This window comes from Chlorocebus sabaeus, chromosome 12, assembly GCF_047675955.1.
Source record: "Chlorocebus sabaeus isolate Y175 chromosome 12, mChlSab1.0.hap1, whole genome shotgun sequence".
NCBI lineage: Eukaryota > Metazoa > Chordata > Mammalia > Primates > Cercopithecidae > Chlorocebus > Chlorocebus sabaeus.
Genome location: NC_132915.1, coordinates 19,846,963 through 19,873,045, shown reverse-complemented (window position 1 = coordinate 19,873,045; position 26,083 = coordinate 19,846,963). Strand labels below are relative to the sequence as shown.

At 38.0% G+C, this 26,083-nt stretch overlaps 1 protein-coding gene across 1 annotated transcript in view; it reads right to left on the bottom strand.

Moving 5' to 3' along the window:
• Window positions 1-26,083, bottom strand: part of GNAQ (G protein subunit alpha q) — a 323,471-nt gene that overhangs the window by 76,111 nt on the left and 221,277 nt on the right. The window contains exons 3-5 of the mRNA XM_007969549.3: window positions 23,857-24,011; window positions 6,134-6,262; window positions 3,068-3,197 (exon numbers count right to left, since the gene is read on the bottom strand). Coding sequence (XP_007967740.1) covers window positions 3,068-3,197; window positions 6,134-6,262; window positions 23,857-24,011 — 414 coding nt within the window. The remainder of the gene's footprint in view (window positions 1-3,067; window positions 3,198-6,133; window positions 6,263-23,856; window positions 24,012-26,083) is intronic.

Genomic DNA, 26,083 nt, shown 5'->3' with positions numbered 1-26,083 from the left:
TTACAGCACAATAGTGGACTCCATGCTGGTGTGTTATCACACGAAAAATAAGACAGCAAAGGGAATACACAGATGAACAAAGTTCTACCACCCTGGGTATTCTAGCCACTATTTGATAATGTATTTCCTTCTTTGAAGGAAAAAAGACATTCATTCCCCAAACAACAGAAAGGCTGAGAATCTAGGCAGAAAAAAGACCTACATAAAATTATGAAGATTAATATATAAGGTTTTAGAAATATTAAAAAGCAAAAGCAATAATCTAAAATGCTTCCCTTAGCTGCTTTTGTCTGTGGTCTGCAATGCATTTTCCAGTTTCCTGGGATAGAAAGAAAAGCTGTCAGAATCCATCCCTAGGTTTTTCTTACAAATATATACCAAGGGAGGGAGGCACAACAAAGTCTGTTTTGGATTAAAGTTATGAACATTAGACTTCTAAACCAAGAACAAAATGTTTCTGGAGCTTATTTCGTTTTGTCTTACCAAAACCAAAAAATCTGGGGAAACTAGAATTCTGTAGTTCTGAATTTTCTTAATGATTAAGGAAGCTGAGAGGCAATGATATTATCATACATTAGTACAACTGGGGGAAAAAAAAGGGATAATGCGACTACATGCCAACATTAAAACATATTTCTGACAGTACTTCCTAATTATAGACGGTGACAGCTGTGGCTAACATGGATGAAGCGATTAATGAATAGTACTTTTCTCATGATCCCATACTATCGTCAGGCTTGACTAGAGGGCTCAGAAAAGAACAACATATAAGTTGACTTTTATCTTATAGAATTACCTAGACTTTCAAAAGATTCACAAGTAATAAGGGAGTCCAAATGAAAAAATGATAGTTTTATTATTTTAATTTGTAACTATTTAAAAGGACCATAAGGCATCACCATAGGAATCAAAGGAACTGGGACAATATTTTTAGACGTTCTTAGTACCTGTACATTGAATGTCAAGTTACTGTGGGAACTTTAATTATGACACATGATAATAAAAACTATGCCATTTTATTCTAATTAACATAATATACTTTTATATAAAAATCTAGTCACTATTAGCTATGTCTGATGAAAAACGGAATAAATGATCTGTAATGTTCAGATAACTGAAGAACCAGATTCAATTCGGTTGAACTGAATTAGTTTATGAGCTGCCAAAGGAATCTACTTTCTTTTCCATTTTGATAATTTTAAAGTGGTAAATTGCTAAGTATTAAATCATGACATATTATTTCTTCAAATATATAATACATTTATCTTGTGTAAAATGTGTGTTGATAAACACTTATCCTCCTCTAGCTATAATGTAAACATCAGAAATAAGTTCACATTTGCTTCTTATATCTCTTGTGTAATTGATAAATGCAAATTTTATTTTATTGGATGGCAAATTAAAGAAGAGATATGACAACCTACATAGCAAAGGCTTACCTTTCCCCATATGGCTTATTTTGACCAAAAGCACATCTAGTTTATAAGGTCTTTTAGTGGAGAGTTGATTTTTTTCCCCATTTTTGTGTCTTTTTAGATACTCTGGTACCCAGCATATAGTAGGAAAGCCCTCAGAATATTTTTTTGTCTTGATACAACATTAAAAAAAATCAGAAGTGTTAGAATAGATCTGCTCCCAAAATATGCAGTATGTTTAAAATACTACATCCAGGAATTATGTAACAACAAACAAGCACAGACATAAAGATATACAGATAGAGATACCATAGCTAAAATTCTGACAGTAACTGCCTAATATCGTGGTAACTTACTGTCGTATATTGTAGCATGCTTTTAGGCACTTTGCTTTATAGTTATTGGGGCAACTGATTGATAAGGAAGCCTTATTCTTAAACAGAAGTTATTTGGCTGACTCCAAAGCCGATATACTCGCAACTCAGGAATGATTCTGAAATGCATCAACAGGTAACTCTCGGTTCTATATGAGACATTGGTTCATGGAAACTTTATCAATCCTATACATAAAAGAAATACTATAGAAGCTTGGATATGTATTTTAATGGAGATATTAATACTGGCAGAAATAATATTTAAAAGAACAAGTCAGGAATTCTTGTGTACCTAAAAAACGTACTGTATTAAAAGCATAATATGCTAGATCCTGTTTTAGTCAGCAAATGGGGATCTCTCACTTCATTCTTTTTTTCTACCCTATTATTAGGATATTTAATATTTATTTATTATTAACCTATCACACTGCAAACTCTGCCTCTAACAGGGTATCAATGGTGTCTTCTCTGTTCCCCCAACACACACAGACACACACACACACACGCACACAACTACAGCTCAGAAGCACGGATTTCTACATCCCTTAATTATCTTCCATAATCAACTGATTCATAGTCAGGTCTTTACCATCCTCAAAATCCACATTTACACCTATTAAGTTTCCCTGTAAATGGGAGGAGATAGCAATACTGAATTCGTTCTCCAGACAGGCATATTAAGGACACTTCTTCAACTGCTCTCTGCTTAATAGAGACAAAATTATGCAGCAGCCTAGAGAACTCTATAAGAGCAGAAAGGCCGCCTCACCAAGACATTCCATGGCTTATAATGAACTGATTTAGAGCCCAGCTGCAAAGTCATTCACATTTGCCAAGAGAGATTTTGAGTACTCTTTGGGACACACCCATCACACAAACAATGATTTAAACAAAATGAAAACAAAACAAAACAGGATGACTCATTCCAACACTCCCAGTTCTATCCTGTAGGAGGAAGACTATAAAATGATCTGATGATTAGCCTAGGATTTCCATGTTATTTTCATTTTTAGAACCTCTGCATAGTGTTAAAAAGTATCAAATAGGCTCTAATTAGATTTGAACACACAGACCTGCTCATATATCTGACAGAAGAGCTTGCCACTTTGAGTGTACCATGTCGTAACAGGATTATTTTTGGTTATTTTAAAAGTCCTAAAATCAAATTTCAAGAAAGCAAAGAAGTCAGTTCACTCCATTCCCCATACCCTACTTCCTATCATTTACTTGTATCAGATAATAAAATGATAATCCATTGCCTGTCTAAAGAACACTTACCTCATTGTCTGACTCCACGAGAACTTGATCATATTCACTAAGCGCTACTAGAAACATGATAGAGGTGACATTTTCAAAGCAGTGTATCCATTTTCTTCTCTCTGACCTTTGGCCCCCTACATCGACCATTCTGCAAGGTTAACAATACTCATATTAATAACATGTAAAACTAAAAAGTCAACATAAATATAGCACTACTTACAAACTTGGGGAAAATATTCTCTTGAATCACAATGATCATCCAAGTCAATTCAATTAATATTTATTGAATAATTACTAATTTCCTATTACCTAATATTCAAAGTCAAGACATTCTGGGTAAGACATCATGATGGTTTTAAGAAAGTTACCAGTATGTACGAAAACTGTAACACTGTAAAAAAACATCCTTATCTGTGCCAAGCAAAATGGTATTTTATTTAATGAAGAACTGAAGAGTCCAAAACTGAATGAGTTTTGTGTTAAGCCCTACTGGCAAATACTGAACCTCAGTTTCTTTTCCTATAAAATCGGAAAACAGATCCTCATGTATTTTTTATGGATGCTAGATATGACTACAAGTACACTTAAAATATGTGACATGCTATACATTTCAATATGGGTGCTATGATGCTTCCACTAAATGCAGATACGACCCCACTCAGCCTTCATTAGCAGAGCAGGCATTTTGGGCAATTTTTTCTTCCCAATATTGATAAGAATTTGGCACAGGTCTAGCCATGTCAGGTCACTTACTGGAAATGAAGTGTGAGTGAATGAAGATACTACAAGGTACAAGACGGAAGCCATCATGTGAACCATTTCAATCATTTGTTTTTAACACATCAATTCTGTGCTAAATTATTGCTCAGAAACCAACACTGACATCAATTAATTTGAGTGACAATGTATGTCTGAAAATATCTAGCAATGCTTGGCACTGAGTCAAAGTTTGTCCAAATTGTTGAATCTGTATCTTGAATGAACTGTACACAATGTTCACAGGAAAAAAATAGCCTCAGAGAATGAGCGGTCTAGGTACAAAAATTTGAAAGTAGGGCTCTTTAAACATTTGTTTAAAACTGCAGTCGCTCCTGGTGTTTTCCTGCCTCCTGGCATTAACCTAAACTAAGAACTCAAGGATCTTCTAAGTGACTGCTTGTAAGCCTAGTAAGGCACAGGAGACAGATCTAAGGGGCAAAACAATGGATCCAGGGAGATCCACGTACTATGGACATCGAAGTCAAAATTCTTAGATCTTCAGAAGTATTAAAATGCTGGCTCTTCCCCAATGCCAAGGCGTGAATAATATGCTACTAATTTACATGAAATCCTCATTCCATGGGCCCTAAAAGTCACACTGGGCCCTAAAAGATTCTTCTGATGGTGGTGGAAAATTATACTTCTAAGCCATTACTTTTACTGTAGTGGCAAAAAAACGTACTTCAAAAGCTAGTGTACAAACCATGGAAAAAACAACATGTAATTGTAATCTGGTTTCAGAATCCACTAATTGCGAAGCAATAAGTAGATGAAAATCCCCATGAAAAGCAATGCTTTCTAAAAATATTTTGTAACATGGAGGAAGGAAATCTGGGTGTCTCAAATTAAAGATTTCTAAATCTATATACTATAAACTTAAAACGTAAGTAATATAAAATCCTGGAGCTACAAGGAACCCTGGGGATCATCTACTGCAATACAACCATTTTATAGATTAAAAAACTGAGGCTTAGAAACAGTTTCAAATTGCCACCTGCTTTGTGGCAGTATCTATTAGAGCAACGTATGGCAGCCAGATTTGACCTCAGGTACAGAGGCCGATTAGAAGAAAACACAGTGTCACGGCAAAGAATGAAGGTGGGCCCGCTAATCAGAATCACTTGGCAGAGTGACACAGGAGATAATAACTTCTACTTCATAAACAATATTGCACACATCCATCTTCAACGGGGTGGGCGCTCCTAGAAAATCAACTCTCCACACTCCAAGACACATTCTCATTTCTCAAAGCACCATGTAGTTTGTATTCTAACTAAAAGTAGAACTGAGTGATTGCGTCATAAGAGAGCGAATGAAAGTACATCAGTATTGTTTATTTTTTTCTCATCCTAAACACAAAACAACAGAATGCTTCCGTTGAAGTATTATCCAGACAGAACAGCAGCAGTGAGAGATGAGGTAATAAATTTCATTCTATTTTGCTAGGTAAATGTAGACTAGGTTAATTAACCCATTTTCAAAATCATGTATTTCAAAATTTTTTAAGCAACATATTTTATGAACACAAAATATCACATATTATTCTTGCTACTGAAAAATTTTGCATTGGTACCAGAGGACCCGGGGAAAACACCAGCATGAAAACTTCTGACACTATATAATTTGTGCTTGACAACACCATAAGATCATTCATAGCTTACATAATTCTAAAAACATATCCATTGTCCTTACAGTTAAAATGATTGCCCAAGAAATTACAGTTAAGACCAATGGTTTATTAACCGATTTTACTCAACCACAAGCAAAACTAAGATTTTTATTGATTTCTTAGTGATTTAAATTGAAATGCCAAATGTTCCAGGACAGTACACCTTTCTCCTTTTTTTTTTTTTTTTTTTTTTTTGATATGGAGTCTCACTTTGTAACCCAGGTTGGAGTGCAGTGGTGCAATCTCATCTCATTGCCTCCTGGGTTCAAGTGATTCTCTCACCTCAGCCTCCCAAGCAGCTGGGATTACAGGCGCCCGCCAGCACGCCCAGCTAATTTTTATATTTTTAGTAGAGAAGGAGTTTCACCATGTTGGCCTGGCTGGTCTCAAACTCCTGACCTCAGGTGATCCACCCACCTTGTCCTCCCAAAGGGCTGGGATTACAGGCGTGAGCCACTGCGCCCGGCCTCCAGTACATCTTTCTGTTGTTTCCTCCTTCAGGAATATGTCATTTTATTTGTGTATCTAATGATAATAATTGGTAAAAAGGCTATCTTGTTTTAAAGCCTATACATGATTCCAGTATTTATAGAGTTTACCAAATGTACTCAAGGCATAAAAAGCTGGGAAATAGGTTTTATGGACTCAATTACTACCTGAAAATGACACTTTGTAAGTCAAAGGGGTATTCGATGATCCCTGTGGTGGGGACTCGAACTCTAAGCACATCTTGTTGCGTAGGCAGGTAGGCAGGGTCAGCTACGCGGTCCAAGTCATTAAGATAGCTAGAGGAGGGAAGACACAATGAGAATGTCAGTGACACCATCACACCAAAGCTGTCTACGGAAAGGGAAGGACAAAAATGAGCCCTAACAGAGAAGTAAAGAAGAGAAAGAAAAATATCAGAAAGTGGTAGAGAAGTCTGTGGAAAAGAAAGATAAAGTCAACCTTCCATTACTGGAAGGTTATCCATCTATGGATTACATACACACCATAGTTCTCATTTATTCTCTTATTATCAATTAGAACTCATATTCCCCAGAGGCAAGGGGTGGGAGAAAAAGAAATTCAAATTAGTTTCCTATTCTCTACTTGTTTAGTAGGCTTGGTTGCCAAAGCAGAAGTTTAAAACGGTTTTTAAGATAACAGAGTTGCACATAAGGTCAGAATGCCTTTTTTTTTTTTTTTTTTTTTTTTTTTGCAGAACGTCAGAGTCTTCCTGGAATGAATTTCATTATTCCCCTAAGAGAAGACAGCATGCTACAGTGTCCTAAATTCTGTCCAGAGCCTAAGTCATTCATGATTAATGTGAAGCCATGACATTTCTAATTACTGCGGTAATAATGTGTCTTAAGGTCAGATATTCCCGATGTTTGGAGTCACCACACCTTAACTTCACATTTATCTGGTTTTATGATACTTGATACTTTTCCCTTCCCTTAAAAATTTTTTTTCTTTTGAAATAACTTTAGACTCACAAGAAGTTACAAAAATATTACAGAGCATTTCCCTGTACCCTTTACCCAGCTTCCCCAAACAATAACATCTTACATAACCATAGTACATTATCAAAACCAGGAAAATGACACTGATACAATACTATTAACAAAACTACAGCCCTTACGAATTTCATCGGTTGTTACATACTCACATGCTATATATTGTATATGTGTATACAGTCATCCCTCAGTATCTGTGAGCGACTGGACCCAGGACCTCCTGCACATACCAAAATCCCTGGAGGCTCAAGTCCTCCATATCAAATGGAACAGTATCTGCATCTAATGTATGCATATGCATAGTCCTCTCCTGTACTTTAAATCACCTCTAGGTTACTTAAAATGTAAATGCTATGTGAATAGTTGTTATATTGTAGTGTGTAGAGAACAATGACGGGGAAAAGTCTGTACGTGTTCAGTAAAGATACAATATTTTTCTGAATATTTTTGATCCATAGGTTGTTGAGTTCACAAACGCGGAACCCACAGATACAGAGGGCTGACCGTATTATGGGGGGTATCTATTTCTATGAGATTTTATATGTAGAGATTTGTGTAATACCACCACGATCAGGACACAGAATTGTTCTATCACTACCTGTGTTACCCCTGGCAGTCATACATATGTTCTTCATCAGTGTAATTTTGCCATGTCAAGAATCTTTTATTCCATTCACCCCTGGCAGTCACACATATGCTCTTCATCAGTGTAATTCTGCCACGTCAAGAATCTTATTCTATTCATGTTTCGTTTTCTCAAAGTGTAAAAAATAATCTGAAATGTTGAGAATGACACAATTTGATAGAATTGAGTGGTATCTTCATGATTTCAAAGAGTAACTGTGTTCTCCTTTGTCCTGGAAAGGATAGGGCACAGACATGGTTTCAAAACAGACAACTACAGAGTATATGCACAAAGTAACTAACTTATGAACCAGATTAAAGAAAAGGTGGGACCCTTAATAGAAAGGGAAGGGGTTAGATCTTCAACTCTTTATACCCACAAACAAGAAGTGAGTTCTGAGATACACAACAATGAATGCCTTGTGCATAGCATGTCACAACCGAGCAATAACAAATACTCAGTGGACATGACCTACTCAGGGTAGGGACTCTGACTTACCCATCTTTATTTCTGCCTTAGTACCTAAAAATAATTCCAGGTAAATAGTACTTAATGAATATATGTTGGATGGACTGATGATTTCCTATGCTGAGATTTAGTTTTAGCATTATTTAAATAGCATTCTTACTAGTGGTATTTCTGTATGAATGATACCCTTAAATTTGAAACAGAATGTAAAAAAAAAGTTAAATCTACAAGATTCATGGAATCATAAAGTAGGAGGATTAAATCTGACTTTAACAAAGAGTTAAGTCTGACTTTAACAAAGAAATAAAATTACTGCCTCTTTGGAGGTGTGTTATCAATTCTTTAAGACAAAAAAGTATCAGCCCAGAAATTCCTACTGCAAATCAATTAATTAGTATTCCAGGGCCCTTTTACCTGATACACTGATGATTCTCTAGCGGGCAATCAGCTCTCTATGGAGTAACAGAACCAGTCTGATATCTCCAACTATTATAAAACTGGTTGGAAGACAAATAGAGGGAGGCTGGGAGAATACTGGTGTGAAAGACAGAAAGGAAATGTAAAAATGAACCAGACCCAGAATTTTAGTAAATATCTTGCCATGATCATGGAGTCGTCTGATAGAGTTAACAAGCACATGTTCCAGGAAGTGATCTGTATTTCACTCTACTGATAAACCAGCTCATTATATCATAAACAAAAAATCAGATAGCTACTCTGTATGGATGGAGTTTTCTAATTTATCAGCTTCTTGATTTGAAAAACCTGAATGTACACTTTGAAATCTACAAGTTCACCATTTAACTACTGTATACAAAAATTTATTTCAGAGGAACCAAATAATTTGAAATTTCCACTGGCAAGGCTGCTCAGAAATATATTGCCCGATAAACCATCTCTACTCGCTTAACGCCATACACAGAGGTCAGAACAGACGGCTGTTAATTCTTGTAATGGAAGGTGCTGTGCTGTTCCTGAGGTAAAGGGAAAGTGTGGTTTTCTGTTTTCTGAAGATAAACCCAACAGATTACTCATTGCCACTCCATACTAAAGCACAGATGAGTGTTAGCACAAGGTAATTTAAGGAACCAGTACATGAAGTGGGAAATTACCTGTCACATTGCTTGGATAAGATGGAATCAGGCACATACCTGCCACTAGAAAACTTTCCACTTAAAGGCGTTAGAGGCTACCCTAAAAAAATTGTCAGTGGTATCACTCCTAAGTTCAAGGTACTGAACTGAATATCCAAGACATTCATACTTGCAAGAATACTTTTTCCTCTTCATCTTTTCAATGGCAGTATAGATCACAGAGAATGACAACAACAGCATAACAACAACTAACACTGAGCACCTGCTGCCTGCCAGGCTCTGTTCTGTCTGTTCATTGCCCAGGTATCAACACAGATCGCAGCAAAGAAACAGCCATTAAAGATGCTTCATAAATTTCTGGTTAACTTAAAAGGAAGCTACAGTTTTTGCTTGCCATTCTTTTTGCTTTGCCTCAGTTGAATGACAGAGAGAAAGGCTCACTTTGCTTGGGGTAGAAGAGTTAAATTAATCTATTTTAACAAAAGAAAAGACTAAGAGGAACTGTATCTAGCTCTGCTAGTTGCAACACACATCATCTAGAACCAAAAACCAAACCAAAACCCAAAACAAGGCAAAGAAAAACAACAAAACCTCCAACTAAACAAAAGACATACAAACTATTTTCTCCTAGAGTAAAATCTGGGGAGTTGAGAAGCTACCCAGGATTGAAGATATGTTACAGACAATTTATGAAGCAGGTAAAATGTATAGACCATGAACCGCATTTTTGGCTGGGCGCAGTGGCTCATACCTGTAATCCTAGCACTTTGGGAGGCCCAGATCACTTGAGGCCAGGAGTTTGATACCAGCGAGGCCAACATGGCGAAACCCCATCTCTATTAAAAATATAAAAATTAGCCAGGTGTGGTGATGCATGCCTGAAATCCCAGCGACATGGAAGGCTTAGGCATGAGAATCACTTGAAGCCGGGAGGCAGAGGTTGCAGTGAGCCACCATTGTACCACTGCACTCCAGCCTGGGCAACAGAGTGAGGCTCTGTCTCAAAAAAACAAAAAAACAAAAAAACCCCGCATTTTTCATTGCCAAGAAGGGACCAAAGAGCTGCTGCCCGCATAACCCCAATCCCAAGCAACTCCCCTCACTCTGGGCTCACAGGACTCAGCACTCTCTGTATCTCACATGTGCTAGAGAAAAAAGGCACTTTGTTCCCCTAGAACTAGAGTTCCAGCATGATAAGAGTAGAACATCCTCATTTGATGGTCCTCGTCACATACTGAGAAAAGGTAATAAAATAATCTCTTAACTGAATTGTACTTTCCATTGAAGCATTTTCTATTCTGAAAAAAAAATCTGGTGGAATATGAGGGATGAGTTCTTGTTAAATTATTCCATTCATTCAACCTTAAAAAAAAAAACAACAAAAAACAACCAAGGTCTGAACAAATTTATACTGTAGAGTAAATTCAGAGAGTTAATTACAGCCATAATTTGTTTTGTAGGAATGATTCTGAGTGGCTGTCGAGGTCATTCTCAAGGGTGTTGCCATGGTGCCAGGCACAGGTACATTTCCAAGGCAATGTATGTGTAACAAGTATCTGGCAGTAACTCTCTCCTGATGTCAGGGAGAGGAAGCTCCCATGTTTTACATAAGGTTTGTTAAGTATCTAGGAGACAAGCTATTCATGTTAGAAAATGGGAGATTTAGCTTCTTAAACCCACCTTACTCCAATCCCTCCATGGGGATTTAATGACTTTTCACTGTGCTGAGACATTATAAATAATTAATTTATAATTTTATTTAAAAAAATAAACCCCGAACTCAATATTCTTCCACACGTTTGCCCTTCACACTCGGTGGTGAGGACCCACAAGTGCCTTCGTCCACGGCTGTATCAACAACACTTAGCCAAGGGCCTGGAGCACTGCAGGTGCTCAGCATGGACCCAAATTAAAACTATTTTATGGAAAGTGCTGTAGCGGTTAGAAAGGCAAAAACACAGGAGAGAAGAGGTTGTTAGCTATCCATCCTTACGAAATTACTTCTCTTGGCTATTACTGGCCTGCATGATGTCATAACCAAGTTCTGAATAAAAATGTCTCTTGACAAAGACCACAGAGAAAGAAAAAGCATTATTTAACTTCATTTAGTAGATTTGCTTCCTGCTATTCTTTAGGTCCTGGCTAGAGAATGACACAATGTGTATGTCCATTTTATATCTGTTTCAAGCTTTCAGGCCTTAGCATTCTGTCTAATACAGTGCAAACTGAGGAGATGGGACTTTATCAACCAGACATTTCTGACACAATCTTCTTGATGGAAAAAACAGGTTTTTGATGGTTTTCAATGAAAAGTGAGGGAACAAAGACACTTGTGTATTAATGTTTCAATGATTCCTTTCTGACCATAAGCAAAATGCAGAGTCATCTGGAATTAAACAACATATTTTGGCAACGACATTATGGTAGATGCTACAGATAGAAAGATTTATTGGATATGATCCTTACCTGCATGAAGTTTATCAACTTGTGGAGAAATAAGGGTTACATAAAAATAAGAATGGTGAGATTTACAGAGATGAAATGAACCTTTATATATTATGGATACAGTCACTTTCTGGGAAACTGTTCGAACAATCTCTAGTCTTTGATGATAATCCTCAAAACATTCTTTTGTGTAGTATGGCTGCACTGCATGAAAGACTTAACAGAAATCATGCCCATTAGTTTACACCTTGTAACAGATAAATTCTTTACATGCTGAACTTCAGGATAATCTCTGACTGAAGAAAAATAAATTCACAGACAGGACATAATCTACTACTTTAAATGATTAAAATATATGACAGAAGCTTCAACTTCTCTAAAATAATATGCCCAAATCAATATTATATATGACACTTTCTCTCTTGTATATGTTTTAAAAAAATATTCCAATTGTTCCTTAATTTTAACAACATTTTATAACAGTTTTGAGTTGAACTTCAAATTAATTTATGCTCCCATTTGACATGAATGAAAACTGATTTTAAAAAGTATCCTTTTTAAAATTAAAAAGAACCACCCCCCCCCCCCCCCACCTATGACTGGAAGAGTAACTGAAAATCTAGACGAAGAACAGCACAGAAATTAAAAATTCAAGTGCTTTTGTTTTCTCTTAAATGAAGGAAAAAAAATTTAAAATTTAGAGATATGGGCTGGCAGGTAAAACATATCACATTACAGCTAGAATTAATAAATTTTATAAGCCAGGTGTGGTGGCATTTGCCTACAGTCCCAGGTACTTGGAAGGCTGTGAGGCAGAAAGATTGCTTAAACCCAGGAGTTTCAGGGTGTAACCACTGCACTCCAGCCTGGGCAACACAGTAAGACCCTGACTCTAAATACATATATTAAAGTTAGAGGCACACAACCCTCAGTAATTACACCAAAAGGCAAAAAGTACCTGTGGGTAGTTAAGTATGAACAGAAATCTCTGAAATTTCATACAAATCAGACTAGACACAATAAGATAAATGAAACAGCATCTTGGGGTATTCAATGTAGCATGACATGGGGTGTGTGTTGGAGGTTGGGGAGCTCTTTAACCCCTATGTAAGGGCCTCCCATGGAGAAGCTGCATTTATAACAAATTTGCAGTTCACATCAAATACTAAGATTAAGTCATGGCACAGAAAATGATTCTGGGTAGGTCTTCACATTTTTAATTATTGAAAAGAAGGTTAGAAAAATGAGGTCGACTTCATTTAAAAAAATTAAGAAGACCTCATTGTGAGAGGAACAGTCTTTGGGGAGTTGAAAGCTAGATCATACCATGAGATGGTGTCTGACACTGTCAAAAGCACTGGAAGCTAAAGAGAAATCAGAAACACACAGTTATTGTGCAGTTGCTATATGACCACAAAGGTCCAAAGGAAAAAAGTGAAAAAAAAATTGTAAAGTGACCTGCAAAAACAAATGAAGTAACAGTTTTGCAAAACTGCTATCCTGAGGGGACAGTCAAGGAGAGATTTTGGTTGCATGACATACGCTAGTCCCTTCCTCATATGGCAAATCCTGTGGCAGACAGGAGCCTGGCTGGTAGTCTCGTTAGGATGGTTAGCAGCAGAAGATTGCTCACTCCACAAACACTTCCATCTCCTAAAAAGCTCATTTTGCAGAGAACGAATCAACTTTCCTTTTTCCTTTTTGATACCTGGCATACATGTTAGAGTTCAAAGATGTGCAGCATTTATTAATAGGCATTCTGTTCATAAGAAGTTTACTTTTTTTTTTTGAGACGGAGTCTCCCTCTGTCGCCCAGGCTGCAGTGCAGTGGCGCGATCTCGGCTCACTGCAACCTCTGCCTCCTGGGTTCAAGTGATTTCTCCTGCCTCAGCCTCCCAAGTAGCTGGGATTACATGTACGCACCACCATGCCTGGCTAATTTTTGTATTTTTAGTAGAGACGGGGTTTCACCTTGTTGGTCAGGCTGGTCTCGAACTCCTGACCTTGTCATCCGCCCACCTCAGCCTGCCAAAGTGCTGGGATTACAGGCATGAGCCACCGCGCCGCACACGGCCAAGCAGTTTGCTTTTAATACAAAGTTGCAGGTTCAAAACAAAGATCACTCAGTGGTATCAGGTGGGTTATAATCCTACCATTTTTGAAAGCTGTTCAAGGGAGACCATTCTGGAGGATAAAAGAGAAGTCTTCGAGATTATGCATTTCAATTTCCCTCTACCAAAGAACCCAATCTAGAAAAATAAGATTTTTAAAACTAAATTAAATATCTCCTAAAAAGATTCTATCACTGCATTTGGTAAATAGTTTCATTATCTTATGAATCTGAAAGTCTGATGTAAAGAGAACACTAGTGCCAAATAGGGAAAGGGCCAGACATCTAAGTGTCTGCCAGATGCCAGGGCCAGGGCTGGGCTCACAGCAATAGATTCTCAGGGGTAGTGCTCAAAAAAATAAATCAACTTTGTAATTGAAAACGAAAACTAAACAATAGCAATGAGAGAGAAAGAGAGAAAAGAAAGAAGGAAGTCTTTTTCAATTTGCCTATTTGGCTTTGTTATTTTATTCACCTTTTATATATGACAACTGTCAAAGCTATTGATTAATTTTGATACAATTCTAAAACATATCAAGAAATAGCTGAAGATTACTTTTTAATTCTGGTCTGCCTGCCTTGAAATTGGGTGGCGATGCTTAATTCAGTTAAATTACACATATTTATTGGGAATCTGTTATGCACTAAACTCTTAATGCAGTGTGTTAGATGGAGGGAGACTGGCACAGAGAACTGGTACAAAATATGTTAAAATACCTTCTTTGCCTTTAGGGATTTCAGTCTACCTGTGAAGCAAAGAGAGCACCGATGAATCAATTAAGAAACAATTAAGTGCCAAATTGTGAGCTGCTAATGATGAATGCAACAGGAAGGGAGAGATGATTATGAACTGTAGTCACGGGAGAATAGTGCGCAGTAGAGGTGGGGGATGGGTTACTCTGTGCAGACAGAATGGGATTTGAACAGGCAGAAAAGGAGAGATGAGAAGAAATTACGAAAGGTACAGAATTTCCTTTTTCCTCTATCATTCATTCAACAACTTTTATGGAAGGTCTACAATAAGCTAGGCCCTATGCTTAGGCTGAGCGTGAACTACAAAGGAAAAAAGACACAAATCATGTCCTCAAGGAGATTATAGTCTGGCAATGAAGATAAACGTGTTATAAATAACCATACTACAATGCAGATGTAATGTGGGTCAAAAGAGAAGTTCCAGTGATTGCAGCCAAGAGCAATGAGCAATAGGTCATACTGATGTAAGTGGGTCTCCCGTGGTCATGTCAGTTATGTCACCTTAACTTGGATACTGGTTTTGTGAGATTAGAACTTTCATTTTGACAAGGATGATCAGGTCTGGAGAGCTGGTCATGCTAATATGAGTTAGTGTAAACTAATTATAAATCAAAATTCAATTCATTATTTTAAACCGAAAAGACTTTAACCTGGTAATGAACTCAAGAATACCAGAGTCAGCAAGGCTTCTTGGGAAGTGGGGAGTCAAAAAAGGTGCTGAATGACCTTATGGGTTATATGAAGACAGCAAGATTCTTTGGTTCCCTGTGATTGGAAGTGGGATGGGGTTGTCTTCTCGTCATGTGCATGTTCTATTAGCCCTCTTACAAAAGACTGTCACTCCTCTCTCTGCTTCAATTGATTGCTAAATCCTATGAAACCCTCTCATCAGCTGCAACATACCACCATACCATACCAGATACTACGAGTCAAACACATATGACACACAATCCTTGCACTCAGAAGCCAAATCAACTCAATGAACATTTCTGGTCATTCATGCCATTTTTAGTGCTAGACATGCTTTGTGTGGCATTTAGTGGTACTTCCAGGAAATATTATCTAGAACTTTCTGTTGCTCACTTCCTACCAAATGTCTCATTGTGCAAAGCAGTATTTCTAGAGGACTGCTGAAGGAATGTAGGCCATCGCTTCACTCAGTACTCTAAAAGATATCTCTGGGGTAATTCAGAGCATCAGAGTCTTTTTTTTTTTTTTGAGACGGAGTCTTGCTCTGTCGCCCAGGCTGGAGTGCAGTGGCCAGATCTCGGCTCACTGCAAGCTCCGCCTCCCGGGTTCATGCCATTCTCCTGCCTCAGCCTCCCGAGTAGCTGGGACTACAGGCGCCCGCCACCTCGCCCGGCTAGTTTTTTGTATTTTTTAGTAGAGACGGGGTTTCACCGTGTTAGCCAGGATGGTCTCGATCTCCTGACCTCGTGATCCACCCGTCTCGGCCTCCCAAAGTGCTGGGATTACAGGCTTGAGCCACCGCGCCTGGCCCAGAGTCTTAAACTAGGTTTTATCTAAAGGGCATAAGCAGAATGCTACTGCATTTTAATAGTCATTCTTCACCTCTAAGAGGGGTTTGAATTTGTGTGTGTGTGAGAACGAAAATCAGATAGTAAATATAAATATTTTAGGACTTTTGGACCATATGATTTCTGTTACAACTATCTGACTCTCCCGTTGGGTCCAAGGCAGCTATACACAATTCATAAACAAATGAGCATGGCTATGTTCCAACCAAACTTTATTTATAAAAATAGGCACGCTAATCCCTGTTCTACTAGGCACATCATCATCCTGATTAAAGACTGTAGAAAGGCCTACAAAGAAGAGGCCAAACTACTCAAAGTCCAAACAAACGTCCCACTAAAATGTGAGCAAACAGCAAACTGACTTGCCCACATCCACTCTGCCTTTTAGGCAGAGTGAACAAATGATAAACTGGGGCTAATCCCAGCCCTTTTTCCTGTTCCTTCTCTGTAATAAAGGTTAGAGGAGAGTTAAGCACATCTAAGCCTTATCTTTTTACCTCTAAGAGCATTCTGAGAAGGGAATAATAAAGACCACATCTTAGAATCATCAGCATTCACTGAGGAAGACAAATGCAGGGCTTTTTGTTTGTTGTTTTACTAAAGATTGGAAAATATGGCCCACTAGATAACAAAACATGAAGAGAATTAAATATGTCACTCAAGTGAAAAGAACGACACTTTTGTTATTATTGTCACTCTAAAAAAGAGCAAACATATGCAAGGTCAATGCCCTCTTCTGACCTGGCTAAACATAGCATTTTTAGTAATTTAATCATGTAGAGAATAGTTTCTCTGTTCATTACATTTCCAGGTAAATTTTAAGGTGCCAGGTTTTCGTTTGACTGCATGGGATAATGACTTCTCAGATAAAGGGAATCTACTGCAACAGAATCAAAGGACTTCAGAATTTAGGAGGAGAATTTAAGGATTACATATCACATGTAATCCATGTCTGAGGAAAGTGAGGCTTAGTCAATGCCCCCAAGGTAGTGAGTAGCAGAGGGAATTCCAGCTGGACCTTGACCTAATATTCACACCATACAATGGTCTTATCTGCCTTCAAAAGCCTGGAGTAGGCTTAAACTTTTTCAAAAAAACGTCAGAGGAAAGTGTGGATGGATGCAACAGCCAAACCAATATACCCTGGACTACAACTGTTTGACTCATCAGTCAGCAACTTTTTAGCAAGGTACTTCCTCTTCAAGAAGGACTGGCCCTAAGTCAGGTGGATGTGTGTTACCCTATCCTTGAAATGCCTTTTGTTAAATTCAACATGGCACATAATATACTGGTGCAAGTTCATAATCAGACTCAAAAAATGTAAGCATGCGTTTAGAAGGTGAAACTCCAATATTGACTTATGCCAAAAAGCCAATCTACTCATGTTCTTTATGGGCTCCGGATCATGTGGAAATTTCAAGAAGGTGTCTGATCTACCCAACTCCCTGGAGGGGAATTCGGTGAAGTAAGATTAGAAATTATTTGGTCTCTTAAGGCAAACACAGCTACAGTAGACTAGCCAAAGCCTGCATATGAGGCCTTTTCTCACTAAATGCCAATGTGATTGAGACTTGCGTCCTCTGGCTAATGTCAGGGAGATTTTGGTAGTGTAGGCAGTGAACTCATTTGACCTGATGTCTCAGTGTATTAAAGTAGGTGGTGAAATCTAGGGGGAAAAAAGTGAACTTACAACCATCTGTTTTTTGTGCTCTTTAATCATTTTCAGAGCCTTCAGGCTTTTTATCAATAACGAAAAAGTTAATAAAGTAATCTACAAAACTCCCTAGGATCTTTGAATGCTTTTTATTCTTCCATTAAATAGAATTGGAAGAATTCACCAAATTAAGGCCAATTGCAAATTTATCCACAACTGCTTATCCATTATCTGGAATTTCCCATCTCCTTGGTTCTATCATTGCCGCCTGTCCTTGGAGTCATCTGATTACTTACTATGATAGGCAAGTTGGCTAATCAAAGTAGAAGGGAAGCTCAAATCATTTTATTGTGTCCTTCTCACTGGTTCCAGTAAAAGTGATTGGCTGGATTTTGGGGAAGAGGGGTTGAGAGATAAAGACTGTAGGTTAAAACAAAGAAATAACATTCCTGAAATATCTGTGACTTAGAACATCTTCCATGTTAGTACAGATAACTGCTGCTTATCTAAACATGGCTAACTTTTCATAATGATAACCAAAAACCTGTTGGGTTTGTTTTCCAGTCAATTTTATATAATTTTCCTTCTTGACTTTATAAATATGAAACTCTCTGTAGACAATACTGATAAAGATTAATAATTTGTTCTTCATGGTAAGTGACTTATAAAACACCTAATCATAGGTATTTATCTACTGATTCATCTGTCTACCTGTCCATCTATCTTATCTAAAAACTGTCAATCACCTATCTATCTATCTATCAATCATCCATCCATCCATCCATCCATCCATCTAACCATCCATCCATCCTATGTGAGGTTGTAGTTCAGTGGTTAAAAGCTTGGGCTCTGGAATAAGCAAATTTGAATTCAACTCCTACTGCATTCACTTACTGAGTATGTGGCCTTGAATAAATTATTCCGTCTGAATCCTAGTTTCCTCTTCTGTTAGATGGGGATGCTAATAACTATCTGCCATTGCAGGTGACTTTGAGGATTAAATGAAATAACACATGTAAATGACTAAGCACAGAATCTAACATATAGTAAATATTCAGTAAATAGCAGCTATTATTGTCTTTGATAAGGCTTTTCAGATCCTAAACCTTCAACAACAGCAGGAAACAAGACTTGAATGCCTTCGGTTCTGAACCTTCATAATCTTTAACAGCCAAAGAGAGATGGTGCCTATACCACGGTCATTAAAATAGTAGAAATTACCCATCTATTATTTCATGAAATAATCACTTGTGAAAGTCAAACATGAGCACTGCTGTCAGGAACTGAGGGTAGAGGAGAGAGGCACTTTAGTAAATGTGATGATGGAAATAAAAGAGATATGTACACAGTGTTAAGACAGATGACATAGTGACTTACTGTCACTGGTGTTGGGCAAGGCTTTCAGAAAGGGTGATGAATAGGAGTTCATTAGAGAGAAAAGAAGACAGGCATGCTTGGCCTCTGCTCCCAGTATTTTTTGTAAGTCGCTTGCACTGAATCTCACAACCACCAGAGTTGTGGACAGAACTGCTATTACACGACAACCTTTAAGCAGGTGTGTGTGGCAGGGGGAGTCTTCTAATACCAGAAACTTAGATGTTATGTATTCCCTAAATCTACTCTGAAGACCTGCCACTAGAGACAGGCAGCACCAAAAGAAGTTGGTCCTAAGTTCAGAAATATTTCTGTAAGGTGGTGATATTCTGAATAAGAAATTAGGTCCAGAATAACGATGAAGTATGTTTCAATTATAAAGATGGGAACAACATAGAACCCTATATGAAGAAAAGGAGGCAAGATAATATACTGAAGATGTACTAGGGTAATATACACAAAAAAGTCAGAAAGGAAAAGGGATAACAATTATCTCAAACACAGAGAAAAATTATTCTGAGTTATTCGTGAACATGATTTTTAGTACTGGGAAATCAGCAATGTTTAATATATGGGACCTACATCTCTGCCAGTGCTGTCATCTTTGCAGTTCCTGGAGCACCTGTTGTGGCTACACTGGAGAAACATGTGGAACACAGCAGCAAACGAGTGACTCTATGACACACAGGTCCTATTTCTGTTGAGAGGTTTACCTGGCTAAGGAAAATGTAAAGTGCCCACTACTAAGACGGTGAAGAATAAAGTAACTAACACTCAGGCCTCCTGGTACAGTGGGATTAAGGCAAGTCAGACACGCTGCTTGGGCACTGATGTATAGGTGGTGCCAAAACATCCCTGGAGGAGACCTGAAACGTGGGTCCAGTTAACTCTGGTTTAGACAGACAACCCCTTACATAACTGGCAGGAATAAATTGATTCTACTCCCTTTGAGGTAAAGAGAGTATTCTACAGAAAACAAAAGAAACAAACCTCCTTCCCTCAGTTTCACTTAGCTAAGGTGACCAAACGTCCCTGCCTGTCCTGGAGAATCTCAGTTTATGCCTGCTACTTCACTATAATTATTAATAGAGCCTCCTCTTTCTCAATGTGTCCTGGTTCAGATGATTAATCAAATAGTTGAAGAGATAAAATCTTCTATGCAGAAGAATGCCAATGTAGACTAACTGATACACCAACTGATAAAAGAGGAAAATAATTATTTTACGAATCCCAATGGAATTATTAAATCTGGCAAGAATTATCAGTTGGAAGTAAAACTATCAGATGAAGAGCTGATGAAGAACTAGAGATTGCTCAGTGACAAACTAACACGACGAGAGACAAGTAAAATACAACTTTATAATGGAGAGTGCCACTACCCTGATACTGTGGTAAATCTTAACTTCATCCACCATGGGTACAACATCACTTATAATACATTCTAGTCACAATGTTTAACTTGAATCTAATAAAGACTTTAAATGTAACTTCTAATTTATAGTAAATCCATGAGATACAGGAGCAAACTAAATCATACTATGAGAAGCAATCAGGCAAATCTAGGCCAATCTCTTGAATATGCCAGTGAAATGCAAAATGGGTCTCTACTAGATTAAAAGAGCCTTAAGGGACATAACAACCAGATGCAATGTGAAGTCCTGAAATCAACCACCTCTAGAGGACATTTTGGAAGAATTTGGGAAATCTGAATATGAACTGGGTACAGAATGATAAAAAGAAGTTAATTAATTTTAGGTATAATAATGTATTATTATTTAGGTAGGAAAATGTCCTACTTTTTTAAAAAAAGAGATACATACTGATACATCTAAGGATATAAGTACATGTTGTTAGAATTCACTTTATTACTTCAGCATAAAGTGTGGTTAAAAAAGATTTAGGTTATGTATGTCTACATATATATATATAATTTACTTTTATTTTTTATTTTTATTTTTGGAGATGGAGTCTTCCTCTGTCGCCCAGGTTGGAGTGCAGTGGTGTGACCGATCTCAATCGTGGCTCACGGCAACCTCCCCCTCCTGGGTTCAACCAGTTCTCCTGTTTCAGCCTCCCGAGTAGCTGGGACTACAGGCGCACCCCACCACGCCTGACTACTTCTTTTGTATTTTTAGTAGAGACGGGGTTTCACCATATTGGTCAGGCTGGTCTCGAACTCCTGACCTCAGGTGATCCACCCGCCTCGGTCTCCCAAAGTGCTGGGATTACAGGTGTGAGCCACCGTGCCTGGCCCACATATATATAATTTAGAAAATCAATTTATCCTCATTCCCACTAGGGGAATGTAGAACTATTTAAAGAACAATCATTTGAAGGAGTTTAGATCAGCCTGTGCTAGATGGCCCCATGTTTTAGTCTTGCTTTATCATAAGGAATGTGCCCGTTTCTACGGTAGACTAAGCCTGCACTGACAGAACTCTAGGACAGCAGCTTTTCCCAGGATCACGGCATGGACAGGTCTGGAGAAACTATCTAGGAGAGCTCCTGCCCTAAGCAAGTTAGATGTGGCAGCATCCAATTCTCATACTAACTAATGGTTCCATGTCTAGAAATTCACAAATCTAAACTGAGGGTATGTCATCAGAGATATGATGAAGTCTTGTCTCAAGAACATATCCATAGTCCAATACAGGTGTCCTAGGTGCAAAGAGGACCCTCTCAGAAGGTCCAACCCAGGAGAAGGAGGCAAACCCTAAGGGGAGAGATGTAACCCTAGTAAGCACATAATTACTAGATACTGGGGGCCTCTGACTGCCCAGTAGCAGGACTCTCTGTAGGGAGAACAGTTACAGATGACAGGTAAAGAGTAGACCAGGTAGGGAGGGGAGGAGATAAGACTGAAATTAAAAAGATAGAGCTTAGAAGAAAAATGATGCAAGGTGAAGAATTTATCAGTAAATGTAACTTGGGGGGCTCTGACGGCCCAGTAGCGGACTCTCTGTAGGGAGAACAGTTACAGATGACAGGTAAAGAATACAACAGGTAAGGAGGGGAAAAGATAAGACTGAAATTAAAAGTTAAAAGATAGAGGTTAGAAGAAAAATGATGCAAGGTGAATAATTTATCAGTAAATGTAACTTTATAATGGAGGATGAGTTAGTCTTAAAGGCTAGGGCAAGACATCACAGTAGCAAAGTGAGAAACAGAGAGCAGTTAAGAGAGAGCCAGAGAGATTCAGAGCTGAGGGTGGAGGGTAAATAAGCAGACAGAAGAGACACAATGAATGGGAACAGGGAATGATGGATGAGACACAGCAGCAACATGGGGAGATAGATGGAATTTGAAATGGCAAAAGAAACAGAAGGACAGAGGGGGCAGGAGTAAAAAAGACAGCTGGTCAAAGGTTGAGGGGGCAGAATTTAGAAAAGACAAGAGCTGAATGCATCTTTTTCATCTCTGTACTCACAGAAACTTATACAGTGGGAGCCCAGGAGGAAGGAACAAAGGGACAAAGGACAGAGGGAGGGAGAAGAGCCGAATGGAAGGCAGGCAGGCAAGAAAGCAGAAGAGAAAGACCAGAAATGAGAAGAACTATATGAAGGTGTGGAAGGACGATGAAAGGAAGAATGAAGAAAGTACACATTTCAGAGGCTCGCAAGGGGGTTAATGCTAGTTAAAATATTAACTACTACAAATATGGTGCTCATGAGCATTGTGCCACACTTCAGAATGGCCTAATTCAAATTTACCATAAGAATACAAGAAATAGTTTGATCAGGCAACATTTCTGTGGCTGATGTGAATCATATCTTATATAAATGCCTGGAATTAAGAGTAAAAGCATGACAATTTTACTGAAAAAACAGAGTCATATAGCTCTTAGAATCTTCTATGCACTTCTGAGTGATGTCAAGCAGCCTATCAGGGCCTCTTATTTTCCCCAAGGGCCCGCTCTCATCCAGTGGATCACTTTATCATATGAACTGGCATAAGGCTGCTGATTATTTTCTACCCATTTTTCTGTCTGCCCAGAACCAAAAAACAAGAGACAGATGCTGTATTAATATAACTAATGTAGACAGAAACCTGGCTAAATACTACCAAAAGAAAACTCACTATTCAGGTGCCTGGTTATCTACATTGCTGCCTACATTGATCACATTAATCCAATGATTGCCAAATCTTTACTTCCTTTCTGTTAGGTGAGATTTATTGCAGAAAAGTAACAGATTTCTAGGATGCAAATATTTCCCAGGACATGAGTTTGAATGCCAGCTCACAAAATAATTCTGGAATTAGAAATTAGACTCACATGCAATTTTCATGCAAAGGAAAACCTATCCATCAACATAATAGTGGCTCCCAGAAAGCAGTCAAGTTCTGGATCTGAAAACTGGAAACCAGGAAGTCTGATGTTTTAAGAAGCCATAATCAAACATATTTTTTGTTTGCAGTTGCTAATGTGTGTAGGTGTTTTCTAGCACATGAATATGACTGAATTTTGTATCAAAAATTATTATTACAAGATTTCAAATCACAATGGTGTATGTGAGAATTGCTAGTTTGCAATTTGGGGGAGGAGACAGGTTGGTGAAATCAGATTCCTAGAGTCTTCAGAGTTTGTTTTTCAAACAGAAAACAGTAAAAGAAATATTTTCCCTGACTCATGATACTAGTCCCTGATAATCTAATTTAGATTTATGAGGTTGGCATAAGTTCAATATCTATGCTCCCTAACTTTTGAAGTTTGAATCGTGTATGACATACACAGGACAGAATAAAGAAGTTATGATAATCACAAAACCTCCAAATGGAAGTAAAGAGAAAAACCCACAGGGCCTCCTGGAAGGATACTCACTATTTGGTAGAGTCAGATAATTGGTATTCTCGTCGTCTATCATAGCATTCCTGGATTCCAGGATCATTCCATAAACTCTTTATTGCATCTACATATGGATTCTCAAAAGCAGACACCTTCTCCACATCAACTTCTCGAACTAATTGTGCATGAGCCTGTTTAAATAAAAAAAAAAAAAGGCAGTTTTAATAATCTACTACTTTCCAAATTTTCTTTGCTTTGCATATTACATTACATACAATTCAGGTAACAACTTCCTTCATATACTGGTCTTTAAACTGGTTTAAAATAAAGTCATGTTCCATATCTTTTGTTTTTCTTAGCGAGAACTCAGTCCCAAATCTTTCCCTCTAGAGTAAACTTTGACGTTACTTAGATTTGATTAGAGGAAACTAGAGGAAGGTGGCATATTCAGCTCTCCCATCAGAACAATGAGAATGTTATACTTACACAGACCACTATTTTTACATATTATCATAATCCTAAAATAATATTATTAAAAGAAAAGGAGGCAGGAGTAATTATTCCTCTATGTTTATAGTCTATTATAATCTAACATATAATATAGCCAGCGTATGGGTGTTGTATGTCTAAGCAGAAACTCAATCAGAATCCTGAACTAATCAGCATTAGCTTCTCTAGTTCACTTTTAGAATAGGGTGTAAAACCATTAGAAGAACAATTAATAGTAGTAATTTAATCTGGACAACAATGACAATTACCTCTCCACTCTTATGCACCCAAACTTTCAAAATATTTGTTTTTTATCTGTCTTATCTACATTATCAGATTGAGTACCCCCATTCATTCTTTTAACAATGTAAAAGAACTTGGTTATATTCATTTAGCAGGAAGGAGACAGAGAGACTAAAAATTTTTTAAATAAGATTGCAATGAAAATATTTTATGATCAACCCTCAAATTAGCCGGAATACACCACTGCCTAACAATCAAAATTAAACTAGGGTTTATGGAATGCAATATATATACACAAAGTATACATATATAAATATGCAACTAAACACAAATAACTAATTGTGTTGGACACTGGAGGCAGACAGTTGATAATTACTGAAACAGTACTGATTTTGTGCAGAAATACAAACTTCTAAACAAGGTTAGTGAATGGCTATCATGATGACATCATGGCCAAACTATTCATTTCACAGAATATTAAGCAGACAGAATGTTAATAAATGTAATCCAGTTAGGCCGTGTCTGGTTCCCAATCTTTACCTTCCTTCTCTTCTCTTGTGTGGGAATAGCCCCATGCCAACAGACTAATCTTGACTTAAGGTTTTAGGAAGCTCAACACACTGAGACTGAAGAAATCACCTTTCTTATTTGTTCTGTTCTGTGACAACTGGATCTAGTAACTGAGAAGCCCTAGCGCTTGCTGGTATTCTGATTTTGGAAAATGAATCCCTGTAGCTGCTTTCTGTCCTGAGTCCCTGTGTAGGCAGTCTTCCATGTTATCCCACCTACGATCTTACCAGCCTGGAGTCCTGTTCCTGAATCCCATGCCAGGTGGGGCCCACCTCCATTATTGTTCCCCTCTGAGACTCTCCCTTTGAAAACAGAGCATCACTGGCTCCTCAATGAATCCCCACTGCTGTGCTCTACCTCTTAGGCAGTGTAATATTTGTTGTCTTTCTCTTTAATCATGGTTTAAGTTCCAAGTTCCAAGACAGGCTCAACACCGCATAATCAGGGTCTAGCAAGGTGCCTGGCAAGTGGCAGATGTTCAACAAATATTTGTTGGTTGGTTGGAAGGAAAGAAGGAAAGAAGGAAGGGAAGGAGGGAAGGGGAGAGAGGAAGGGAGGGAGGAAAAGAGGGAGGGAGGGAGGGAGGGAAGGAAGGAGGGAGGGAAGAACTGAACTACACTAGAAATTAGGAATTCTAACTTCTAATTCAGGCTTTACCCATAACACTGGCCATAAACTTTAGGAGAAACTACTTTTCCTCTTTATAACTTAATTTTCTGTGTTCATAAGAAAAGGCGATTGAACCAAATCACCAAAGAGCTCATCTAGCCACAAGCTGTATGATTGTAAATATATAATGAATACATCTACAATGCATGGAGCACCAAAATGTTAAGACACTGTCCCTCTGGGAGCACCCAGTACCCCTGAGCAAAACATGAACTTACTATATTACACAATAACTGTATCACACAATACAGGACAGAATGCAGTTACATATGCACATGAGCGATGCTGCAGG